This window comes from Castor canadensis, chromosome 2, assembly GCF_047511655.1.
Source record: "Castor canadensis chromosome 2, mCasCan1.hap1v2, whole genome shotgun sequence".
NCBI classification, from domain to species: domain Eukaryota; kingdom Metazoa; phylum Chordata; class Mammalia; order Rodentia; family Castoridae; genus Castor; species Castor canadensis.
In genome coordinates, this window is record NC_133387.1 from 126299482 (window position 1) to 126326688 (window position 27207).

The 27207-nt window shown below is 39.7% G+C and overlaps 1 protein-coding gene across 1 annotated transcript; it reads left to right on the top strand.

Moving 5' to 3' along the window:
• The first annotated feature begins 1689 nt into the window (after positions 1–1689).
• LOC109679602 (transmembrane and coiled-coil domain-containing protein 5B-like) lies at positions 1690–11503 on the top strand. Its single transcript, XM_020154762.2, has 11 exons — positions 1690–1724; positions 2421–2570; positions 2834–2948; positions 3243–3293; positions 3917–3985; positions 5043–5099; positions 5925–5984; positions 7026–7090; positions 9803–9878; positions 10103–10146; positions 11051–11503. Exons 1-11 carry the CDS (start codon positions 1690–1692, stop codon positions 11247–11249), a joined length of 921 nt encoding a protein of 306 aa, XP_020010351.1. The 3' UTR covers positions 11250–11503.
• The last annotated feature ends 15704 nt before the right edge of the window (positions 11504–27207 follow it).

Sequence of the window (27207 nt, forward strand, 5' to 3'; positions counted from 1 at the left end):
ATTTCTCTGGAAAAGATTTGACCTAGATCATGGAGGAGTGGTTTGACTATAAGGGACAAAAATGGAGAGATCTGAAGTCCAAGCACATATCTTTCTTAATGTCTCTCCAATTCTTCATCTTGCCTCATCTGAATCAACACAAAGAGGAATCTAAAAATTCTTAGTAGAGTGACATGAGTATGTAAAATTCCTTACACTGTTACAGTAATTCAAGACCACAAAAAATGAAGGGAGAAAGCTGAAGGAGTGGGCAGGAGACCTGACATTTGTGTTTCCTCTTTCCTGCTCCACCTCAATGAACTCCTTCTACTTTCCCAACTACCTGCAGCACCAGTTCAGGGAAAATGAAGGAGTATGATTTGAAGCTCCAAGAATTTACCCTGGTGAGAACAAAGGCTTGTGTAGTAAGATTTTTCTGACACTTCTACCCCACAGTTCTTGATTCCACTAAATATACAGGGTTCGGATTTTGCAGAAATATGTGAGTATGCTATATAGAGATCATGGGAGCGAACTCCAAGTGACCATACTACTGCTAGCCCTGGGGACTTGGGCACCTGAAACATGTTCTCTTGTGTAACACAGGAGATTTAAGCCATGTCTAAGAATTTGTTCCTTAGATTGTATTGCTGCTTCAGAATACATCTGAACTATTCTCAAGTTCTCAACTCTGCTCCCACTTTGCTGCTGGGATGATGAGGCACTGTTGCCATCCCACCCCCACCCCCCACTGTGACATGCTTGCCCCACCCCAGAAATGACAGGTCCAGCTGCATGTGGAGAACTCAATCCCAAGGCAATGCCTTTTTTGAAAGTTCTGGCATTCAGTTGGAAATTTCTGTGGTGAACAGAAGAAATCTCAGCTGGGGAAAGAAAGGTGAGGTCAGAGGGAACTGTCTCAGCCTAGGCCACCTGTATGTAGCCAGAGTAAAAGAACAGGGGAAATGCAGGGTGAAAGAAGAAAAGGGAGAAGGATTTGAGAAAGGAATTAAAATGAAAGGTTTGGAGGCTCAGAGGAAAGAAGAGAAGATGGCATGTGAAGGAGGAAGAGTTCTGGCATTCTGCTTTTCTTAGATTGAATTTGGTTCTGAACTTTAGTTGGTACAATGGTTATGAGAGGCCATCCTTGAGAACTCGATGTTTGATTCTTCCAGCACTTACATCTTGCTGCTCCTGCTGCTGTCAGGGTCCATCCAGCCTGTAAAACCCAAAGCTTGTTAGAAGTAAGAGGATAATAGGCTAACAGAAATTGAGCAGCCAATTTTTTGGTACCCCTGACTCCTCTGTTGATTTTTTTTCTAGTTTCTCTGAAAGTTTGGGTTAGAAGTAAATTCTCAGTGTGTTTGTCAATAGACATACATGAGTATTTTAAACATTTAACCCAACAGGACAAATGCAAGGAAGGGAAAAGATAGCCCAAAGGTGAAGTTTTATTTCTTTTAAGGGATTTCTATTATGGAGTGGGGTTCATTTATAAGATTTTAAGTTAAACTATGATCTGGTTTACTGAAACTTAGTTTGCACAAAATACTGCAATTGGTTCTGGAGAGTGAGAGAGAGTACAGAAAGAAGGCTTCGGTTTCTTCTTGGCTCTGTCTTGCCTACTCCTTCCTGGACCAATCACCATGGTGTATGATGGGGCCTCATTTCCATAACAGATGTTGGTCTGAACATTTCAGGAAGCCTGAAATGGAAGACATTGGACAGGACCCACTGGATGACATGTAAGTACTGAGAACAGCAAAGGATTCAGAAGAGAAACTACTGTTCCAGCAAGTCTCCAGCACCCGTGAAGCAAGACCTTAATGGCACAGGCTATTTCCTCCTCTAGCCTGGGGAGGCTTCTCAGGAAGAAGAAGCCAGTTTCAATTCCTTGTACTTCATCACACCATAAAGTGGGGTTTTCAGAGATAGCTAATGTCTCATTCAGCAAATTGGACTTACTTGTGGAAAGATCCATCTCCTTCCCTGGTTCTACCCAGTATGGGCTCCTGCCTCTGACTGGGTTAGAAGATAATCAAAGTTTGTGATGATTGGGAACTAACGACATCCCCCCCTTTCAGATCCTTAAACGCTCTGTAGGTGTTGCTTGGATTCCACATACTCTGTGTAGCATTTTGAAAACAAGCAAGTTAAAGTATAGTTATTCATATGAAAAAATTTTCTTTTGCTTCATAAAAGATTTGTGTTTTAGTAGGTTTCACTTACAATATCTAAATATGATTTAGATATTATCAAAATGTGATTTGACACCAGGGATTTAACTTATGCAAAGCACTGTAGAAATTAATTTATCATGGGAAATAAAGTAGAACTGGTCAGGCTCATGGGTAACAGGTGGTGGGAGAACTAGTGAGATTTTGAGGGAGAATTTCATGTTTTCTGTCCTGAGTTTATCAACGAAGTTGATTTTCCTGTAGGCAAGAGATGATGGCGATACCAAATTTAGAAGTCATAAAACAGAACCTTGACTATCTGAACTCAGACCTTGAAAATGACTTGCAGAGACTGGATGAGGCAAATCAAGTTCTTCTTAGAAAAATACAAGAGAAAGAAGAAACAATTCAAAGGTCAGTCTTCTCACCTGCATGTCCCTTGGGGTACAAAGATGGGAGGAGGTTCAGTTCTCTGATGGCAAATCTTGGTGTGTCATTTAAATCCTGAAACATGGACTGTGGTGCCCTCCAAAGGCTTATTGTATACATTTTATACTACATTTCCACGTTTGGTTGGCACCGTGTTGCTGCTGCCTGAGACTTTGACAGTAGCTTTCAAGCTGGGCCCCTGGAAGTTTCTCAGGACTGAGCCACACCTGGGCGACATTGGTTTTCAGTCTGGAAAGAGCCATCACCCTGTCTGCAGGAAGAGTCAAAGATAAGGAGTTGAATAAGACTATATCTGAGAAGGAAGATGCCCTGAGGGATATGGAACTAGAGACAGCAAAGCTGGTAAGGAGTCTTTTACAAATCGTCATCAGATGCCTTCTGCTAGCCTTCTTCCATTTTCTCCAGGGGACCATCACATGCTCACTGCCTATGCATCTGTATGAATCACAGCTCTTTAGGGGTATGCTCTGGGAATGTGCCCAACATAGGGTCTGGCTCTGCCCCAGATCTGCTGCGTGGGGCGACAACATACTTTCCCCAAGTGATACACTCATCCTCAGACTACCTCAGTGGTCTAGGGGGGGGAAGGTGTGAAAGAAGAGCAGGTTTATCATCTTTACTTCCTTCTCCCCACAGGAAAAGAAGAATAAGACCCTAAGCAGGAATGTGGTGGAGCTTCAGAAGAAGGTAAGGGGGACCATAGGTTTTAAGATTCCCTGGATCTCTAGAACATTGTCCTCACAAGAGAAAGGCTGGGATGCTGGTCTGGGAACATGAAAGAGGGGAGTCCTGGGAGTACTCAGAATGAGAGCTGTTTTCAACACCACAAAATCAACCCTTGAAACAAGGCTCATTTTTTAGGAACCCTAATACAGCTACTGCCTTCCTGAACTCCTCAGTCAGAAAGAGAGTAAGACCAGCAAAACCTGTGTGCTCTATCTACCATCACCTTGGAATCTTTAACAGATCTAACACATTTGTCTATGGGGGTTACAGACTGTGATGGAGAGGGCCAAAGGACCTCAAAGCAAGGAAAGATTTGTCCCTTCCTCTGTAATTCTACCGACTCTTCCCTCTCTCTTCCTCCTCTCCTCATTGCGCCTCCATGGGCTATGGAACACAAAGGCTGTCCAGCTGACATGGAGCCTCTTGGCCTCCACAGGACAAGGAGGCACTTTCCCCTCCAACCTGAATCAGGACCTCAGTTAGTAACCAATGCTCTGTAGCTGGGACTCCCAAGTCTGCCTCTATCCCAGGTCTTTATGTTTGTGTGCCTCACTAAATTTATGGTTTGGGGCATGGTCTTTCAGATTTCAAGGAAATTTAAGAATGTTGGCCTTAATAAAGGGATCCAGAATCAGACTTTGGCAGAATTGAAGGTGAGTAGGACAATAATCCTAGCGGTTTTCTGGGAGTTGTGTCAGTTCTGGGCTTTGCGGGGAAGTCCATTCAAGGTTTCTAGCTTCTGTCGCGAGTGGCACACATAGGGCAACTTGATTACTCTTCATTTAGAATCAACATCAAGACTCTCCTGGGAGAGGTGCCAAGTGTATCTGCATGTGTACTGAAGGTGAGCAGAGGTCCTTTGTTCCCTCCACTTAATCCCTTGGCCCACTGGACATCCTAACTTTATTATCACACTGGTGGTAATGGAGGGAATTACTACAGAGCCTTGCCATCCACCAGTCAATAAAACACATATTCTGAATGCTCATGGGGTTTTCCTTCGAGGAGTCTGTGATCTAAATGAGGCATAGATATATTCAAGTAGGAAGAAAATACTAATATCCACAATTATATAAGGAAGCGTCAGTGGTCTTATCTGATTCTCCAAGCTATGGCTCACAGGCCAAGACAGTTTTTAAACTTATTTTATCTTTTTTCTTCCACTACAAAGCAAACCAAATGAAGACATGAATTCTGGAAGCTAGGTTGTTTACACCTGTGTCTAGAACAGACTGTCACATAGTAAATGTCCAATAAATGTTTCTTTAGTGAATGAATGAAATGAAAATCAGGAGTAAGGGGTACAAAACCTACAAGGAAGGTCTCTGCAGATTTATATGACAAATACGGCAATTTGGCTGAGCTCACTGACCTGTGCTTTTCTCTAAAAAGAGAGGATCAAGGTCTTTCTTTGGCTTCCTGTGTGCTCTACAGAATACAAGTGGAAGAAAAAGGCTGCTGAGAATGGTCAACAGGACTGGAGGAAGGAGGATGGCTAGGCTCACTGGGAGTCAGCTTACTGAGGTTTCAATGTCAGCTCTGCCACTCTGAGACTTCATCAAGCTGTACAGTGAACTTCTGGCTTTTGTTTCCTATTCTGTAGAAGGGGGTAATAATCATGCCCACCCTAGATTTTATATGTCTTCATTACATGATTGATGTTATCATGTTTTCTCTGATTTGCCTTGCTGATACTCACATCTTCCCTAGGTGAGACTACAAAAGTCAACAGAGTCCTGTGCACAGCAAGAGAAGGAAATGGTCAAGGTAGAGCAGCTTCTCTTCCACTGAAGGTCCACCCAGGGTATAAAAAGGAGGGAATTCCAAGGGTCTAAAAATGAACCGCTTTAAGACATGGCAAGGGGAGGAGCAAGAACATCTGGTAAATGAACTTGCAATTCACATGTAGGTGAGGAGAAAGGCGGCTATTAAAAATAGTAATCTTGGGGTTGGATGTGGAGGCTTATGACTGTATATCCCAGCTACTCAGGAGACAAAGATCACGAGAAATGTGGTTCGAGGCCAGACTGGACAAAAAGTTCATGAAAGTCCATCTCACCCAATTAAAGATGGGTGTGGTGCATGGATCTGTCATCCCAGATACTCAGGAAGCACAAATTGGAGGATCATGGTCTAGGTCAGACTGGGTATAAATATGAGGCCCTATTGGAAAAAATGCCTGATGCGAAAAGGGCTGGAGGTATGGCTCAAGTGGAACAGCACCTGCTTAGTAGGTACAAGGCCCTGAGTTAAACCCCAGTACCGCCAAAAAAGAAAAAGCACTGGTCCTACCATTTCTTAAATACTTCTCTGCCCTAAATACCATTGTTAAATCCTAAAGCTAATTACCCTATGACATTCCTGCCATTTCCCTGAAAGGCACATACAGCCTGGGTGAGTCACCACCTCTGCTCACAATCAGACCCTGCATGGGAATGATGACATCACTTCTTTGTGAGGTGGTTGTCCCTTAAGTAAGGTGTTGCTAGGAAACAAGCCAAATGTCCAATGCACAAGGTAGGTTCCCAGGAGGCAGCCAAGGCTTGGCTCTGATTTCACGCATAAGGTTTGTCAATTCTCTTTTCTTTCTAGATAGAGAGTGACTACCAATCTGTGTATCAGCTCTGTGAAGACCAGGCTTACTACATAAAGGTACAATGCCTCTGGGGGAAGTGAGGCTATAGGTAGATCTTTCCCAAGGCTAGGAGATACTGGGCTTCTCATTAGGCCAGACCCTGCCACAAGGCAGTGACAATAGAACAGGGGTGTGTGAAGGATGGACTATGCCAGTCCATACTCAGCACTGTCATGCAGTAGTTTTCTCAGCCCATTTGTTTAGTAACTCAGTGAGGTTGGTGCTTATATGATTGGAAGGACCCTGAGTTTTCAAGGACTAGGAACATGTCCAGGGGACACAGCTACCATATGGTAGAATTCAAACACAAGCAGGGTTCAGATTGAGAATGCCTTTTGTTCAAATGTCTCTGTCCTTGGCACTAGGTTCTCCTAATGTTTTATTAGACAACCTCCCTACTTTTTACATACTCTTGCAAACAATGTTTGGAATATTAGAAATTAGTCTTACCAAAAATCATATGTTCTCCCTCATATGGGGACATTAGATCAAGGGCAAACACAACAAGGGGATTGGACTTTGAGCACATGATAAAAGTGAGAGCACACAAGGGAGGGGTGAGGATAGGTAAGACACCTAAAAAACTAGCTAGCATTTGTTGCCCTTAACGCAGAGAAACTAAAGCAGATACCTTAAAAGCAACTGAGGCCAATAGGAAAAGGGGACCAGGAACTAGAGAAAAGGTGAGATCAAAAAGAATTAACCTAGAAGGCAACACACACGTACAGGAACGTGTCAACTCCCTGTATAGCTATCCTTATCTCAACCAGGAACACTTGTTCCTTCCTATTATTGCCTATACTCTCTCTTCAACAAAATTAGAGATAAGGGCAAAATAGTTTATGCTGGGTATTGAGGGGGTGGGGGGAGAGGGAGGGAGCGGAGTGGGTGGTAAGGGAGGGGGTGGGGGCAGGGGGTAGAAATGACCCAAGCCTTGTATGCACATATGAATAATAAAACAATAAAAAAAAGAAATTAGTCTTAGCTGAATATATCAATGACATTGCAATAAAATACTAAAATTCTCATTTACAACATTCCCCCCACCCCTTGGGAAGAAATACCAGGAAATTCTGAGGCAGATGGAAAAGGAACAGGAAGTGTTACTGCTTGAAAAGGAAATGTAAGTTTTGAAAGTGACCTCCCTAGAGGACTGAGATTACAGTCCTGGGAGTGCACAGTACTTCTCAGAACAACTGGTGACACTGTGTAAATGACCTCCACTGAGTCATTCCTGGCAGCCTCCTCTGCATGTTCTAGATTAAAATCCATCAGCATTCGAATTTCTCTCTTGCCCTCCCTTTTATATGTTCTTTTCATATATCCTTAGTTGAGTACAATTTCTGAAAATTGACTCAATATTCAAAGAGGAAAAACAAAAAGCAGCCCAGGGGCTCAGAAATGTGTCCATTTGTGTGTGCTGTCTCCTTCCTAGAACATGAAGTAACCACTAGACAACAGTCAGGGACAACAGTCAGGCCTTCTTACACTCTATCTATAGATTGTGTGTCTCAGGACTTGTCACATTTTGTTTATACTTTTATATCATATCACAAATTATACAATATAGATGGAGTGAATACATATAAGTATATAGCTTGATGATTTTTTACACATGTATATACATCTTATTGCCACTCAGATCAAGGTGTAGAAAATTTTGAACCCCAGAAGTCTCCCTTGACCCCTCTTCCTAGTCAATACTCTATGCAAAAGTAACCTCTACTCTACAATCATTTTAAAAATCTGTTCTTGAACTTTATATAAATTCAATGTATATTTTCTTTTGTATCTGCTGCCCGTGGTCTGCTCTTTCTATGGGTGTGTAATACTCCATCATATGAATATGACACAATTGACTTGCTCTACTGTTGATGAGCATTTAGATTATTTCATGTTTGGGGACATTAAAGCCACTACAGACATTCTTGAGTATGTCTTCTAGTGGACATCTTCTCAATTCGGGTATACATATCTTTGTTTTTCCATTGTGCTGTGCCTCTCACAAAGAACTGAGCAAGTGTTCTAGTTATCTAGATGATGTCTAGTTATCTAGAGATGTTTACTCTCTTTAATTTTAGCCATTCTGGTGTGGGGGGTTAATGATATGTAATTTTGACTTGAATAAGACATTTCACTAATGATTACTAATAATGTTGCCTAACTTTGGAAATTTGGATATCTTCTTACATGACATGTTTTTTGCCTATACTTGGGAGGCAGTCGGTCCTTTTATTATTGATTTATAGGAGCCCTTGTACTTTGTTCTTAATGTTCCTTGTCAAACATATGTATTACCATCTATGACTTCCCTTTGTTATTTCATTTTTATTCCTGTGGTACTAAGGATTGAACCCAGGGATTCACACTGTGGACAAGAATTCAGCCACTAAACTACATTCCAGTCCTCCTTTTAAAATTTCCTGATGGCATTTTTGAATAAACAGTAGTTTTTAATTTTAAGGAAATCTAAGCCATCAAATTTACCAATACTTTCTTTTTTGCTTTCTTTCAGCCATAAAACTATTCTTCTCTGATTTCCCCCAGACTTTTTAAAAATTGCTTTACCTTTTACACTAATATTTACATTTGTTGGGAATTTATTTTTCCTGTGCCCAATTGGTCCAGCACCATTTATTAATGAAACCATGCATGTGCAGTGGGGCCTTGCTCTTTTATAGACCAGGTGATTTTATATGTGCAAGTCTACTTTCAGATACTTTATTTTGTACCATTAGTCTATCCTTGCACCAGTTCTATACTGTTTTAATTACTGTAGCTTTATACTTAGCATACATTCTGCAACTTTTTATTCTCATCCAAGATTATCTTGCCTACTCTTGGCCCTTTGGATTTCAATTTCTACCAAAAAGCCTTAATAAGATTTTAATTGGAATTACATGGAACCCACAAATAAATTTGGAGATACTTAGTATCTAAGCAACAGAGCTAAGCCATGAGCATCGTTATCCCTCCACATTCTTTAATTTCTCACAGTAAGATATTGCCATTTTCTGTGTAGTGTTCTTGTACATTTTTCATCAGATTTATTCCTAGGTATTTGATATTTTTATGCTATTGTAAATGCTATGTTTGTTCATTTGGTTTTCTAATTGATTACTGCTAATATATAGAAATATAATTAACTTCTATATATTGACCTCGGATTCATCAACCTTGCTAAATTCACTTATTCTAATGCTTTATAGGTTTTCCTAGATTCTTGTATATGAACAATGATAATTTTCCTTTTCATTCTTTATACCTTTTTATTGCCTTTTTAACTTTAGTGCAATATCTTAGCTTTATAATATAGACTAGAAGGATATACATTTTACTGAATGTTACCAGAAAGTATATATGGTATGTGGCTTCCTTGTACACACCTTCTATGGGATTAGGACACTTCTCTTTTTAGTTTCCTGTTATTTTTATCATGGCAAACATTAAATTTTGTTATCTAACTCAGACTGCCTTGAGCACCTGTGGTCTGGAGGTTAGCTAGAGATTTAGGTGGACTGTATTTTCTTAAGAATGGATCACATTTTCCTAGTTCTTTGTATGTTAAGCAATTAGGAATTTTGATGTCAAACATTGTGAATGTTACCAAGAATGTAGGAAATAAATGATAGGTGTTGCATAACTTGCAAAAACACCTTTCAGCCATATGTGGTGCTGCATGCCTGTAATCCCAGCACTTAGGAGACAGAGGCAGGAGGATCTTGAGTTTCAGTCCAACCTGGACAACACATACACACACAGACACACACAAAGTACCTTTCATCAGTCCCTAAGATTGTGTTACATGATTCTTGGCTTTTTTTTTTTCACCCAGATCCAAAGCCCAGAATAACTCTTCCCAAATAGTGAAACCTGGGTCAATTCTGGTGGAGACCATCCAAAGCAACATGGTAAGTCTTCCTTGTCCAAATGGGATTTCCCCTATTCATTCTCTCTTCTGGGTTCTCTACAGTTAAGAAATAAGATTCAATGTCTTGCTTCATACCATGGTAACTAGGAAGAGACAGAGCCAGAATCCACCCAAGTAGCCCGACCCTGAGTCTCTGCTCTTAGTCACCCTGCTGCCTTTCTCTCAGCACTGGGCAGACACAGCTTCAGTTTCTGTTTCCTACAGGAGAAGACCATCATTAAGAAACAGAAGAGAATCTTTTGGTACAGGTAGGTGGCAGAATCTTTTTTTTTTTTAACTTAGTCCAGGCCACATTCACTTTGGACACTGGCCAAAGGAAGAAGGATAAACATATCCATGAAACAAATATTGAGCAGCCCCAGATTTCTTCCAGCCTTCTTTTGTTTTTCAACACACTTGTAACAACAGAGTTACACAGATCTAAATAGCTGGAGGAAATAGTGCCCATTTCTTGAAAGTTGAGGATGGAGACTTCCACTGCATTTCACTTTTAATTTCCATTCTTATGACCCTCAGCACAGCCCTGATCCTGGTACCTCTGCTATATGCTCTTGGGAAGAGAGTCTGGGATGCATTCATTTTCTTACTACAGGCTGAGAAATTTTAGAAAAACATCACATGAACTTTCTGCGTCTTTTATTTTCCAATTTTTGAAAAAGGAGACCGACCCAGAAGTGCCTCACATGATTTCTTCATGGAAAGCTTCAACTTAGGCCATTTTGATGCAGTAGAAGAATTAAGGCATCACCCCAGTTGCCAAGGCAGAATTTTGCCTGGATATTAGTATCAGAGAAGGCTAAATCTCACTTCAAATTCTAGATTCCTTGCTATAGATGTCATGAGGCTCATAGAGTGACAGTACTGCCTCATATATACTACACAGAAAGTTGATTTTTTGCATTCTACAGGGACATTTACTCTGTTGGAGAACTTAAATGTCAGGAGGGGATGTGTTCAGTTCCAGATCACTCTACTACTCTTTTTCTGTGTTCACCTGTCCCTTGCCTTCACCCTATGTACCTCATTACCCATGATACTTTATCAGTTTTGCCTGAAGAAAGCAATTCACCAGCCAGTTGAGTGTGAGGTCTGCTCCCACTACTTGATCTTGAGCTGTTCCTTCCCCCTGCTAATAATGACATCTCTTTGCAGGCATTTCCGGTGTCTTGTCTTCATGGTTATGATCTTCATTAGGCTGCTGGGTTATATGGTTTTTCACCTGCAGTACATAAATCCAGACCTTCTCACCGATGCCCTGCCTATGGTGCTGAGCAGAGGTAACTTGAAGAGGTTGAGGGATGTCTTATTTCCCTTCCTCACTCTAGAGGTGGAAGAAGCTCTACCACACTAGTCTGGGATGGTGTGGGGGCCTCACACTGCACCTGAGAAGAGGGGTTGCGGCTGGTACCCTATGTTGGGGGTCTGAGCCGTGAAGGAAGTGGAAGCCTTTGACTCAGAGCTGCTTAACATCTGTAATTTTCATTTTATTCTTTCCTTGATCACCTACTGAGGTGTGCTCTTTCAAATAAAGCATAGATCTGACCAGAGTCCACTGTGTTGGTATATGAGTCCTGGGACCTCACAGGTTCCACTCTATTCTGTTGAGACAGGACAAGATGATAAAAAAGACTTTCATTCTCTGCTTCATAGTTTATTTTCAATTTTTTAAGCATAAACTAATTGTACAAGGGAGTTTCATTATGACATTAACACATACACATAAAATGTACTTTGATCAAATTCACCCTTCCATTACTTTCTTAATCCTCCTACCCCCTTTTATAACTGTTTTAGTGGGTTTCATTATGCTGTTTTCATGTGTGTGTAAAAAGAACATAATGATTATATTCACCATCTCTCTTTCCTCCTTTCCCCTTCCATTGGTCGCCCCCAAAACAATCCCCTTTTACAATCATTTCATATTACTTTTAGGCTTAGATTCTGATATTTTGATATTTGGTTTTTTAAGCTTGGCTTATTTCATTTAACATCAGGATCTCCAGCTCCATCCATTTTCCTGCAAATGATATAATTTCATTCTTCTTTATGGTTGAATAATGCTCCATGGTATATCTATGCCACATTTTCTTTATTCATTCATCAGTTGATGGGCAACTGGGCTAATTCCATAGTTTGGCTATTGTGAATAGTACTTCTGTAAACATAGGTATCTTTTTGTATGTTGACTTACATACTTGTTTGTATCTTGATTGTATGTTGACTTACATTCCTTTGGATATAGACCCAAGAGTGATAAAGGAGGGTCATATGGTAAATTTTTTTTAAGTAAAGAAAAAGTCATGTGTCCAACTGTTAGATTCTCCAGTCTGTCTGCACCATGTGAACATTCAGTTAAGGAACTAGTATGGTGTAACTCTTGCTCCCTCTGCTATTTGATAACATATCTCCCTACAGCTCTTTCCACTTGGAATTATGGCTCACACACATGGGTCGTGCTGAAAAACTGGCCTTCCTGCATAAATGCTTCTCATTCTCAAATGAGAAGCAAACTACTCTAAAATTCAAGTGCAAATGAGAAGTGTATAACATCAGAAAGTGCTTTATGGATAGTCAGTCAAAAATTTGCACCTAGTTATATTCAAATCCCAATTCAAATGCCATCACTCACACAAAGCCTCCAGTTCCTCCTGACTACAGATAGCCTCTCTAGACTTCTTCCAAAAGCTCCTAGCATTATTTCTAGGCTTCCCATGCTGCCCTGTCCTCTTCTGCCTTTTGGTGTCATTACAGTTTGCCTTGACCTTCAGACTGCTGTCCTCTTTATTTCTGAATCATCCCACATAGCCCCTTAGCACAGTGTCTTTCCAAAGTAGGACTTTGTAAAGGAGTGAACAATTCCATGGATAGTTTGTATTTCTTCTCCAGAACATCTGGAGGGTAGCAACTGGAACCATGAGCCTAGACCCTGCATTGTTAAGAGCTCACACTTTTGCAGGACAGCCAACAGATGTTCTTGGTACAGAGGGAAGGGAGGTGGGCAAAGAACAGGATGTCATGTGGCCAGCCGGTGGCATCCCTGTGGAAGCTAAGTGGTGGAAGCACCTTTCTTTGGCAGCACCCATATACACATTCCTCATGCTCTTGCTTCGTAGCTACCTTTCCTCTGTTGGGGACCATTGCTGCTTCAGTTTTGAACTGAATTTCACTTGGACAACATTGGGGAAGAAGAGACATAGTGAATATTTTCTTTGACTGCTGAACCTGTCCCAGGTTTTCTTTCTTAGGTCTAGGAAGGAAGAGAATGATCTCAAAATAGGGCTCCTACAAAATAAAAAGTTGATCAACACCACCCTCTTGTGGCCAGTGAAAGCCCTTTATATTTCATCAGGCTTCTCACCCAAAGGAGTGATTCCCAAGATGAACTAGGAAGGGTGGATTAGATTTTATTCCTGGTCAATTCACTCTATGTGTTCCAATAATTCCAATTAGTTTTCAATTTCAATCCACTCATCCAACAAATATTTGCTGAGCATCTTCCTTGGGCTAGGCAGTATTCTAGGTGCTGGGATTATAGCAATGAACAAAACAGATAAAAGTCTGCCCAAATTCTCATGGGTAGATAAAGACAACAAGCACAATTGAACGTAAACTTCAGATGATGATGCGTGATATAAAAAAGTCAATGGGGGAGATGGGAAGGATGAGGAGACATCACAGCTTTCACTGATGAGGTAGGTGACTTTAAGGAAGATATGAATGAGGAGTAGAAGCTGAATAGGTGCCCAAGGGAGCAGTGTGCAGATAGGGAGGCAGCAAGCACATGACCTTGATGTTCCTTTAAGGATTCCCAGTTCACACCTCTGTCAATGGTCCCTTCATTCAAGTCTCATGAGATTCTGAGTGAAATTCTGGTTACTGCCAGGACAGGACCCTGATGGATTACTCTTCACTGAGACAGAACTTTCCTGATGCTGAATGACTTCAGCGTTTGGGACGTTCTAAGGCTACAGGTATACTCTAAGGGCACAAGAGAAGGGAATGGCTGCAACTGCCCAGGACAAGTATTCAGTGTTCCTTACCCATTTCCAGGCCCTGTCCCATAACTCTTCACAAACTCAAGGAGTTCCTGATGCCTCTTCTCACTTAGCCCTTTCACAGACATATCCCTCCACTCCAAAGACTGGCTCAGAAATAGTGGCTTGGGAAAATGTGGATTAAGTAGCTGCCACTCACAGTCATCTATCCAGTAGGAATTTGGAAATTGCAGGAAATTCACATAGCAAAGGCCCAAAATTGCTGCCCCAGAGATCCTGGCTCCTAGGAGGAAAGTGGCTTCTGGAGAGCCTGAATGGCATCTCCAAGTGGTGGAGCATTTAAAGCTTATGGCTTTAAATGAACAGTGTTAAGCTGAGATCTGACTTCCAGTGCCTGGAAGCTCCTAACCCCATAACCACCTGTTTCTGAAAAGTTTTAATAAAATACTATACCTGGCACACAAAGGGCACATGATGGCTATCCAATCAATGCTACTTTTCTTTCTCTTATGTAGACAGAAGTTTGCCTACATGTACTATTTAATCTTAGTTCTATCTTATAAAGTCACATTAAAATATAAATGCCTCTTTCATGGTTTAGTCACTAAAATTGCACAGCCTTCTGTTCTCCAAAGTGAACATTCCCCAGTCCTTCAGGGTTACATGCCATAGCTTCTTGATTGTGTAGTGTCTTATTAATCCTTCCTTGGACACCAACACTGTGGAACAGAACAGTACAGGAATGTCTGACTGGCAATGATTCCAATAGCCCTAAGCTCCTTTTATTCTGAACACTATGCCTTTACTGATGCTTCTCAGATTTCATTTGCTATTTTGGGAGGGGTACTAGAAATGAACTTGGAATTCACCAAGATTCCCAAACATTTTGAATCTGAATTATTATGTTTTTATTTTCCTTTTCTTTTTGGTTGTTTTGTTTTGTGGTGCTGGAGATCAAACCCAGGGCTTGGCACATGCTAGGCAAGAGCTCTACCACTGAACCAAATCCTCAACCCTGAATATGAGTTATTCTCAATCCATATCTCCTTTGTTTTGCATCTATCAATGCTAAATGCAGAACTTTCCAGTTGCTCTGTCAAATTTCACTTTGTTGAGAGATTCCAAGATGGTGACTAGAGGGAGGAAGCAGAAAGCGTGCTTCCTAAAGTAAAATCTTGGAGAGATGCTGGAGATATACCTTACAGGAAAAACCACCCAAAAGAGGCAAAACTTAGACTCCTTCACACCCTCTACCTGCGCATAGCATTCCCACTCCACGTTAAATGGAGAAGCAAGGAGGGATCCCACGCTCCAGAAGCCAGCGCCCAGACTGCTTGGGAAGATGCAGACCACAAGGTAAGCTAAGTGGCAGGTGGTACTCCCACAGACAACCCTGGGCCAGATCAGCATAGCCCCATGAACAGACTGACCCCCCACCCAGGGAAAATAAAAAGAGAAAAAACCTGAATAATAAGCAATAACAACAAAAAAGACACACAGCAAATAGGGCGGGGTGCCCTGAGTGCCAAAGGGTGGGGGCAGGGGCAACCCTTCACGGAACTGTGAACAAACAAGCCAGTGGGAGAAGGCAGGAGCAGTGGCACCCGTCCGGTGGCAAGAAGCAGAGAAGCTTGTGAGCTTCTGGGAGCGGCGGTGGGAGGAAAACTCCACAGGAGAGGGGAGCAGGCCCACTTCCCATGTGAACTGTAAATATACACACCAGCCTGAGAAAGCAGGTGCAGTGTCACCTCCCCCAATGTGCTTGGAAAGGGGAAAGCTTGTAGCAGTGGCGGTTGTGGCCAGGAGAACTCTAAGTAAACAAAGCCTGCGGGGCTAGGTGAGTGTTAAGCTCACTCCTGACATCTGCATAAATAAAGCCTCCAGCAACAGCAGGCTGACAGCAGCGGGCAGGTGAGACACAGCCTCAGATAGCCAGTCACAAAGCTGTCCCCAGACTTTTTTTTTTTCTCTCTTCCTTTGATGAGACAACAACAGAACTACACCTGCATGCTGAAAAACTTACTGAAAGTGTATTGCATTTGAACTTGGGACACTTTGTGGTAGTTTTGTTTTTGGTTTTGTGTTTTGATTTTTTTTCCCCTTTGATGAGACAATGACAGAACTACTTCTGAGACACCATCTCCAGGATTGGAGGCTGAGGGATGAACACCAAAATTATCAAGACTGAAACTTTATTGCATTTGAAATGAAGATTTTTTTTCTTTCAATCCTCTTTCTGTTTCTCTAATGCCTGTTTAGCTTACTGCTGATTAGTACACTATCACTCCCTGTTTATATCTTTGAAACTTTTGTTTGTTTTGTTTTGTTTACTTCTGTTTGTTTTTCCCTTTTTCTTTACCTTCTTTGCTTTCCCTCTCCTCTCACCCTTCTATTCTAAATATCACCATTGTTATTATTACAAGCCAGAAAATACTTAATTGTACACAGTACAGGGATAATAAAAACACCAAGGGCAATGATGGGAAGACAGAAAAAACAGGGAAACCAGTTTCCCCACAGCAAAAAATTAGTACAGGAACCAGAGGGAAATGAAGAAAACAGACACTCAGATCCAGACTCCAACAAAATGAAGATAAACTATGCCAAAGAACCCAATGAAGCCCACAAGAATAATCTAAAAGAAGAAATACTACAGATATTCAGTGAGAATTTTATAGAGATGATCCTGGATATGGTCAACCAAAATGTACAGGAGACACTCAAGAAATTCCAAGACAACAAAAATAGAGAATTTGAGAAAGCACAAGAAGAAATAAAGGAAACCACAGAAGCACTGTATAAACACCAAAGTGAAAGAGAGAACATGACGAATAAACGGCTAAATGAACTCAGGACAAAAACAGACAACATTAAAGAGGAAACAACACAGGCTATGGAAAACCTCAGAGTAAAGAACGAAACAGAATTGGAAAACAAAATGGAAGGCCAATCCAGCAGAATAGAACAAACAGAAGACAGAATCTCAGAACTCAGATGAAATGGTAAAGGAAAAACCGAAGAACTATTAAATTCAAGACCTGTGAAAAGAAAATGCAAGAACTCACTGACTCCATCAAAAGACCAAACCTGAGAATCATGGGCATTGAAGAAGGAGAAGAGGTGCAAGCAAAGGGAATGCATAATATATTCAACAAAATAATAACAGAAAATTTCTCCAATCTAATCTATTCCCATACACATGCAAGAGGCTTCCAGGACACCAAACAGACCAGACCAAAATAGAACTACCCCATGGCATATTATCATTAAAAAAACAAGTACAGAAACTAGAGAAAGAATACTGAAGGCTGTAAGAGAGAAAAAACAAAAACATACAAACATAAACCCATCAAAATCACAGCAGACTTCTCAACAGAAACATTAAAAGAGCTTGGGGTGAGATCTTCCGGGCACTGAATGAAAATAACTTCAACCCCAGGATACTCTACCCAGCAAAACTATCATTCAAAATAGATGGAGTAATAACAGTCTTCCATGATAAGCAGAAACTAAAACAATATGTGACCACAAAGCCACAGCTACAAAAAGATTCTTCAAGGGATTCTGCACACAAAGTGAAACCTACATAACCATGAAAGGACAGGCAGCACCAAACTACAGGAAAAGAAAAACCAAGAAAGTAGAGAGGTACCTCAACTGAGGTACACACAATCAAATCTTCAAACAACTAAGACAACTAAATGACAGGAATCACCACATACCTATCAGTACTAACATTTAATGTTAATGAACTTAATTCCCCCATTAATAGGCACCATTTGATGAAATGGATTAAAAAGGAAGATCCAACAATCTGTTGCTTTCAGGAGACCCATCTCATCAACAGAAAAAAGCACAGGCTTAGGATGAAAGGCTGGAAGAATATTTACCATGCCAATGGCCCCTGAAAAAAGGCAGGAGTAGCAATACTTATCTCTGACAAAGGAGACTTCAAACCTACATTCATCAAATAAGATAAAGAAGGACATTCCATACTAATAAAAGGGGAAATAGACCAAAAGGAAATAACAATTATCAACCTATATGTACCCAGTGTCAATGCACACAATTTCATCAAACATACTCTGAAGGACCTAAAAGGATATATTAACTCCAACACAGTGGTTGTGGAAGACTTTAACACCCCATTATCATCAATAGATAGGTTATCCAAATTAAAAATCAATAAAGAAATCCTAGATCTAAAATGTACAATAGATCAAATGGACATACTTGATGTCTACAGAACATTTCATCCAACTTCTATACAATATACATTCTTCTCAGCAGTCCATGTAACCTTCTCCAAAATAGATCATATCCTAACGCAAAAAGCAAGCCTCAGCAAATACACGAAAATAGAAATTATACCATGTATTTTATCTGATCACAGTGCAATAAAACTAGAACTTAACAACAAAAGTAAAGACAAAAAAATGCAAACATCTGGAAACTGAATAACTCATTGCTTAATGAACAATGGGTCATTGATGAAATAAAAGAGGAAATTTAAAAATTCCTGCAAGTCAATGAAAATGAAAACACAACCTACCAGAACCTATGGGACACAGCAAAGGCAGTCCTGAGAGGAAAGTTTATAGCCATGAGTGCATATATTAAAAAGAATGAAAGATCCCAATTCAATGACCTAATGATACATCTCAAACTCCTAGAAAAACAAGAACAAGCAAATCCCAAAACAAATAGAGAAACAATAAAAATAACAGCTGAAATCAATGAAATAGAAACAAAAAAAACCAAACAAAGAATTAATGAAACAAAAAGTTGGTTCTTTGAAAAAATAAATAAGATCAATCGACCCCTGGCAAACCTGACTAAAATGAGGAGAGAAAAAATGCAAATTAGTAGAATCAGGAATGCTAAAGGGGAGATAACAACAAACACCATCGAGTCCAGGAAATCATCAGATTCTACTTCGAGAACCTATATTCAAATAAATTTGAAAATCTTAGAGAAATGGACGGATTTCTAGATACATATGATCATCCAAAACTGAACCAAGAGGATGTTAATCACCTGAATAGATCTATAACACAAAATGAAATTGAAGGAGCAATCAAGAGTCTCCCCAAAAAGAAAATTCCAGGACCTGATGGATTCTCTGCTGAATTCTATCAGACCTTTAAAGAAGAACTGACACCAACCCTTCTTAAACTGTTCCATGAAATAGAAAGGGAAGGAAAACTGTCTAACACATTTTATGAAGCCAGTATTACACTTATCCCAAAACCAGGCAAAGACACCTCCAAAAAGGAGAACTATTGGCCAATCTCCTTAATGAAAATTGCGGCAAAAATCCTCAATAAAATAATGGCAAACCAAATTCAACAGCACATCAAAAAGATCATTCACAACGACCAAGTAGGCTTCATCCCAGGAATGCAAGGGTGGTTCAACATACGAAAATCAATAAACGTAATAAAACACATTAACAGAAGCAAAGACAAAAACCACTTGCTCATCTCAATAGATGCAGAAAAAGCCTGTGATAAGATCCAACACCATTTCATGATAAAAGCTCTAAGAAAACTAGGAATAGAAGGAAAGTACCTCAACATTATAAAAGCTATAGATGATAAACCTACAGCCAGCATTATACTTAACAGAGAAAAACTGAAACCATTCCCTCTAAAATCAGGAACTAGACAAGGATGCCCACTATCTCCACTCCTATTCAACATAGTACTGGAATTCCTAGCCAGAGCAATTAGTCAAGAAGAAGGAATAAAAGGAATACAAATAGGTAAAGAAACTGTCAAAATATCCCTATTTGCAGATGACATGATCCTATACCTTAAACACCCAAAAAACTCTACTCAGAAGCTTCTAGACATAATTAGCAAGGTAGCAGGATATAAAATCAACATAGAAAAATCATTATTCTATACACTAATAATGAGCAAACTGAAAAAGAATGTATGAAAACAATTCCATTTATAGTAGCCTCAAAAAAAACCAAATATCTAGGTGTAAACCTAACAAAAGATGTGAATGACCTCTACAAGGAAAACTTCTGAAGAAATAGATTGAGGAAGACTATAGAAAATGGAGAGATCTCCCATGCTCATAGATTGGTAGAATCAACACAGTAAAAATGTCGATACTCCCAAAAGTAATCTACATGTTTAATGCAATTCCCACCAAAATTCCAATGACATTCATTAAAGAGACTGAAAAATCTACTGTTAAATTTATATGGAAACACAAAGGGCACAAATAGCCAAGGCAATACTCAGTCAAAAGAAAATGCTGGAGGTATCACAATACCCGACTTCAAACTATATTACAAAGCAATAATGATAAAAACAGCATGGTACTGGCACAAAAACAGACATGAAGACCAGTGGAACAGAATAGAGGATCCAGATATGAAGCCACACAACTATAATCAACTTGTCTTTGACAAAGGAGCTAAAAATATATGATGGAGAAAAGACAGCCTCTTCAACAAAAACTGCTGGGAAAACTGGTTAGCAGTCTGCAAAAAACTGAAACTAGATCCATGTATATCACCCTATACCAAGATTAACTCAAAATGGATCAAGGATCTTAATATCAGACCCCAAACTCTAAAGTTGATACAAGAAAGAGTAGGAAATACTCTGGAGTTAGTAGGTATAGGTCAGAACTTTCTCAACGAAACCCCAGCAGCACAGCAACTAAGAGATAGCATAGATAAATGGGACCTCATAAAGCTAAAAAGCTTCTGTTCATCAAAAGAAATGATCTCTAAACTGAAGAGAACACCCACAGAGTGGGAGAAAATATTTGCCAGCTATACATCAGTCAAAGGACTGATAACCAGAATATATAGGGAACTTAAAAAACTACATTCTCCCAAAACTAATGAACCAAAAAAGAAATGGGCAAGTGAACTAAACAGAACTTTCTCAATAGAAGAAATTCAAATGGCCAAAAAACACATGAAAAAATGCTCACCATCTCTAGCAATAAAGTAAATGCAAATTAAAACCACACTAAGATTCCACCTCACCCGTTAGAATAGCCATCATTAGCAATACCACTAACAACAGGCATTGGCGAGGATGCAGGGAAAAAGGAACCCTCTTACACTGCTGGTGGGAATGTAAACTAGTACAACCACTCTGGAAAAAAATTTGGAGGCTACTTAAAAAGTTAAACATTGATCTACCATATGATCCAGAAATACCACTCTTGGGGATATACCCAAAAGACTGTGACACAGGTTACTCCAGAGGCACCTGCACATGTTTATTGCAGCACTATTCACAATAGCCAAGTTATGGAAACAGCCAAGATGTCCCACTACTGATGAATGGATTAAGAAAATGTGGCATTTATATACAATGGAATTTTATGCAGCCATGAAGAAGAATGAAATGTTATCATTCGTTGGTAAATGGATGGAATTGGAGAATATCATTCTGAGTGAGGTTAGCCTGGCCGAAAAGACCAAAAATCGTATGTTTCCCTCATATGTGGACATTTGATCAAGGACAAACACAAAAAGGGGATTGGACTTTGGTCACATGATAAAGCGAGAGCACACAAGGGAGGTATGAGGATAGGTAAGACATCTAAAAAGCTAGATAGCATTTGTTGCTCTCAACGCAGAGAAACTAAAGCAGATACTTTTAAGCAACTGAGGCCAATAGGAGAAGGGTCCAGGAACTAGAGAAAAGGTTAGATCAAGAAGAATTAACCTAGAAGGTAACATACATGCACAGGAAATCAATGTGATTCAATTCCCTGTATAGCTATCCTTTTCTCAACTAGTAAAAACCTTGGTCCTTCCTATTATTGCTTATACTTTCTCTTCAACAAAATTAGAGATAAGGGCAAAATAGTTTCTGCCGGGTGGCGAGTGGGTTGGGGGAGAGGGAGCGGGTAGGGGACGGGGGGAGAAATGACCCAAACATTGTATGCACATATGAATAAAAAAAATTCAGGGGAAATTAATGAAGGAGTCCAAGATTCACAGTCAGGGATATACATATTGTACTAGTGCTATAGGAATTGACATTAAGCTCTAGCAAAATGAAAACTATTCAGTAGGTAACTTATTTGGAGATAAAATGAAAAGGAAATAAGAACTGGAAGTCTTTAATTAAGTTTGTTATAGAAAATTACTTTTGTTAGTATTGTGTACATGTGAAACATTAAAATGGAGCACATGAGGGAATGGCTACAGTAAATCATCATGTAATCACATCTCTAAACACAAGTGTGAAGTATGAAGAAAAAATGTACATGTAGCTGAGAAAGTTAATCTTACATCATATGTCATTCAACTAAAAATTGAAACAGGGACACCTGGATATAGAAAACTGAAAAAAATTTCAGAATGATTCCAAAGTTAAGAAAAAGGACCACATTCCCTCCTCAGGCAACTAAAAGAAGATCTTTGTGACCTAACTTAAAGGTAAAATCACTGACATTTCTAAACCCAACCTCCAGCTCTTTTCCTTGGATTCTCTCTCTAGCCTCAGAAAGATGGCAGGGATCCACTACATTCTACTCTTACGAACTTGTCTTGGCTGTATTTCTTCTTGCTTGTTACTTTCCAATGTCAAAATCTTTATGGGCTTGAGAAGGCATTTCCAAAAAAGAAGAAAAGAAGGATGGTTTATAATTGAATATTCAATGCAACTCTTATCCTCTCTGGGTTTTGATATTAATCTTAAATTGGGGGGTAATTTTCTCAGGCTCTCTGGATGAGAACACCAGCTCTGGTGGGTATTGGGAAAAGCTTTTATTAACACAATAAGATTATTCCTCCTCTAGCCTTCCCCCATCTCAAACAAATACTCAGTTTCTAAGCCCTGGTGTGATCCAGAGTTACTGATCCACAGTTACTCAGGTTTTTTTTTCTTTTTAGCTAAAATTGAAAATCATTTTTAAAAACAAAACTAAGCACCAAACCAAAAACAAGATTAAGACATATGTACACACATAAATTCACAGATTACTTTTGGAACTGGTTGATGCACTTGTGGGGACCAGTATGTCTAAGAAATGTTGAGCAGGCCAGTGGACTGAAAACTCAATCAGGAGTTGATATTGTAGCCTTGTTTTTCTTATTATAATTGAGGTATAACTGATAAGTAAATTTATGTATACTCAAGCGTGGTTGATTTCCACAATAAAACTAATTAACAGAACCATCAACTTAAAAGAAAAAAGACTAGCTCACAGAATTGTCCTCTTAGGTTTAGAATTTTGGCAAGTGGGTTTTTGCCCATGTGACTTCATTTTGAACTAGCTAGGTAGGTACCTCTTCAGAGTACTGCTTGTAAAAGATTGGGGCCAGCTGGCTTACATTTCAACTGGATTTGCTAGCTCAGCTGGCTGGTTGTCTGTATGATTAAACCTTCTAGACCTTAAAGGAAGATGGTCTCCCCACATTTACCTCCAGGAAGATCCCAGGTTCCCAAGAGCTGAAAGACCAGATGCAGCATTGTCCCTTACATGCTATGGTGAGGGTTCAGGGAACAGAAGAGGACAAGTGTATAACAGATATAATATAAGATACATTATATTATATTATATTATATAATAGATATAATCCATTCCCATTATATCAAGATCCAAGACTCATGGTAAAAACTCAATGGGGGGACTTTCTGATCTTTCATATTACACATGATAAAAGAAATCTTTAAGAAGTTTCAACTAACTGTTAACTTTACATAGATGTCATTTGTTTATGTGGGGACAACCCCCCTCCCTGGTCATTTCTCCCAATAACTCACTCAGATGGCAAGAACTTTTGTTAACTAACTAATCTCTTCAGTTTGTCAAAGATAGGCCAATAGGCTTATTGAAAAGTAAAACAAAACAAGGAGCTTCCCCCCACCTCTCCTGATTTCCTGAACATGTAAACATTTCATACAGTTGAAATAAAATATCTTTGTCTTATAGTTTCAATTATCAGGATGGACTCATTGCAAAATGCTCTCCCCAAATGAAAGATATCCAAATCTCTAAAATAAATGTAAAAGTAAAAGGAAATTCTAAGGGAGAAGACCATCTTCATATCAATTCATCTATTCCTCTCATAGTCTAGATTGTGGATAGTGTGGCTATTCATCACCTACCCTCTGGCAAGAAAATGCTGAGTCTCTGCTCTAACTTGGGAACAGATGGCTAGACTAGGAAAAACAAAGATTCAGATGACTAGGAGAGACATCTGGTCACCTGCGTTCTAGTCCCACTCTAGGTGTGACTGTTTTGCAATCCTTGGGGACATGCTATTTGAGAGCTGATGGTACACAATGAGGTGAATTTTTATTAATGACCATATTTAGTAAAACAGCTGTCCTGTCAATCTTGTAGTAGCAAACACACTATCCTCTCACTACGAGAAAACTAAGCCACATGCTGGCTTAGAGGCAGCAGCACCATCAGACAAATGTGGGTGGAAGGAAAGATCAAATCTCTATTAGGTGTACCTCATTCTTGCTCCTGTTCTCTCTTATCCACGGGGATCACAACTGTCAGCTCAGTAGTTAGCATTGTCTTCTTCCTGGCCAGGGCATCATTATACCTCACATGATTCTATCACCCAGGCATTAGATGCTTCCGTGTAAATGAGTGAAACAAGCTGGATGGCTTGTTCTAAAGAAGATTTATTGTAAAATTCATCCAAAAATCCAATAAGTGGGAGTGATATCTGTTGGTAAGTAATTGAGTTATCTGAGGTGAAACAGAGGTACTAAAATAGTACATGAAATCAAGAAGACAGCAACCTGGCAGGATGTAATGTGTGTTCTGGTTCCCTAAAAAGAAAGATTAGAACTGAAGAGAAAAATCCAAAGAACCACTGCCCAATAGCATTTTAGGACTTGTTTTGGGGAAGATATGGTGAGGTGACAGAACTCTGGTCTTGGAAATGGAAGACCTTTGCTATACTATCTGTTCTATGGTCTCACCTTAAAGTTTCCCTCTGCTTTAAAGAGAGGGTGTAAGATTAAAATGATTCAGCTAATGTCAAAGCAGTTGTGATTTTTCCCCTGATGGACATTTGACAATGATTAGAGACATTTTTAGGTTTTCACATCTGAGTGCTGAATAGAGACTAGGTAGGACAGCACCTGAAAGACTTATCTGGCCTCAAATGTCAATGACACTGAGATTGAGAAATCCTTTCTAGGTTCATTTCCTTACTACTGTTTGAGTCCTGTAGGAAATCAGAGAGATGGGAGCTTTATTAAGAGCGGGTTTCCTGGGTTGGTACCTGATTTGAAACAGGACAGGTAGGGATGGCTAGAGAGTACAAATCTGTGTGATAACTGGGGACCCTGTGGTTATACACAGGTCTGGTGATCCCTAACCTCAGATCCCAAGGGTAAGAGGATGTTGTTGTGGGATTTGCAGTTATACTCACTACTTACGAAGAAGGACCCCTCTGAGTGTCAGAGGTATAACCATAAGCTTTGGATGGGGTAATAATGCAGTCTTATCAGTATGGTGGATTTCTCAGACTTTTCTAGCTCATATAAATGAAGAAGAGTCAATTCTTTTAAAATTTACTTAAATTTAAGGTGCAAATTTTTGTCTTGGAAGAACTTTGGGAAAACCAGTAGTCTTTTGTGTGTGTGTGGGCAGGGGGAGCTCATCACTTACTGGGATTCCAGACTCTGTTCTATTTAGAGATCTAACCATTATCCATCCCTCCCATCCATTCGTTCCCTTAATTCATACACAGTTTCATCTAGGTGTAGACACGAGAACATTTCTTCTGAAATACTGTGGTTGCCCATTTGGGGTCTCTATTTCAACACCAATTTTTATTTATGTGTTTTGTGTGATCATGAACACACTCATGTGTATATTTTAAATGAAGCTTTTCTGTCTGAGTTTACACATTGTGGACTATGAAATGATTAACCAGTAATGCCACTGCTCTGCTGTGGGTAGGACAGATCCCTGGTGATGTTATATAACAACTGTCATAGGGCTGGCTCAGTGGCTCAAGCAGTAAGAGCGCCTGCCCACAAGCATGAGGCTCTGAGTTCAAACTCCAGTGCTTGCCAAAACAAAACAAGACAAAACAAAGACCTGTCATAGGATGGCAATGAAGTGGTACAGGTGGGGATGATATAAGAATCCAGGATTTATTTTTAGTCCAGATCCAAGTCAAGGAGTTATTTTTTCTGTCTAAAATTGCAGAATTAAAAACAACCCTTCCATGGACATGAAGAAAATGAACAATGCTAAGTGGGAGAAGCACGGAGGGAGATGAGCTCAGCAATCACTGAACAGAGAAGAAAGTGTACAGATGAGGATCAGAGAGGATGGGATTCCCAAGGACCCCAGACAGACAAGCTGTTACTGTGGGGCTTAGTAGTGAACATTTTGCTGGTTGCACTGGAGGGAAGCAAATTCTTTATTAAGTAGTAAAATAAATACACATAATAAACATAAAATATAAATAACCACATACCAATGGTATTTTCATGCATTGCACAATACAGAAAGATGAGTGCTTTGCCACATAATAATTTTTTAAAAGAAAAAACAAATTATAACATAGCCACAGATGAGAAAATTGAAGTTTAGAGAGATTGTGTGCCAGAACTAGGACATGAACCCTGACCTACTTTGCTTCAGACATATTTGCCTAACCACACATTATACTGTTTTAATCCTCTAAAACTTTTTTTCAATATGGGAAACAAGAGTCTTGGTAACAAAATGTGACTAGGATCAGCTACAAAATTTGTTAGGCCTAGCACAAAATGAAAACGCAAAGCTGATTGTTAAAAAAAATTATTCAGAATTTCAAGATAGCAAGAGTAGAGCATCAAATGAATTGTGGTGACATCCTACACTCAGGCCCTGTGTGACTGCACCAGACAGATGCCATGAACCTGAACTTGGTTATGTTGTTGTAATATAGACCTGAGATTCACAGAAGGTCATCTACAGACAGTGAGCCAGATGAAAGAAGAGAAACTCAGTGTGGGCCACAAGACAGAACATATGCTAGTCTTCCCAGCCTCTTTATAAGCTGGAACTGTATATTTATGCAGTAAACATACTTTAATGTATTTGTAGTTTGCAGTATATAGATAATATCAGAAAATGTATGTTGAACTCAATGCTTGGTGTGCTTCCAATCTTTCTGAACTAACTGTATCATAATGTTCTCAGGTTAAACAACTACTCCCCTGCTATTGCAGCAAGTTCTCTGGAATGAATTCCTTCTGACCACTGCTGGCAAGATTCTGGTGTTCAGTGGGTAGAAATAGGTAAATCTCCCTATTCTACTCCCATACTGCCCCAGTTCTCTCCACAGATGTGGCTTTT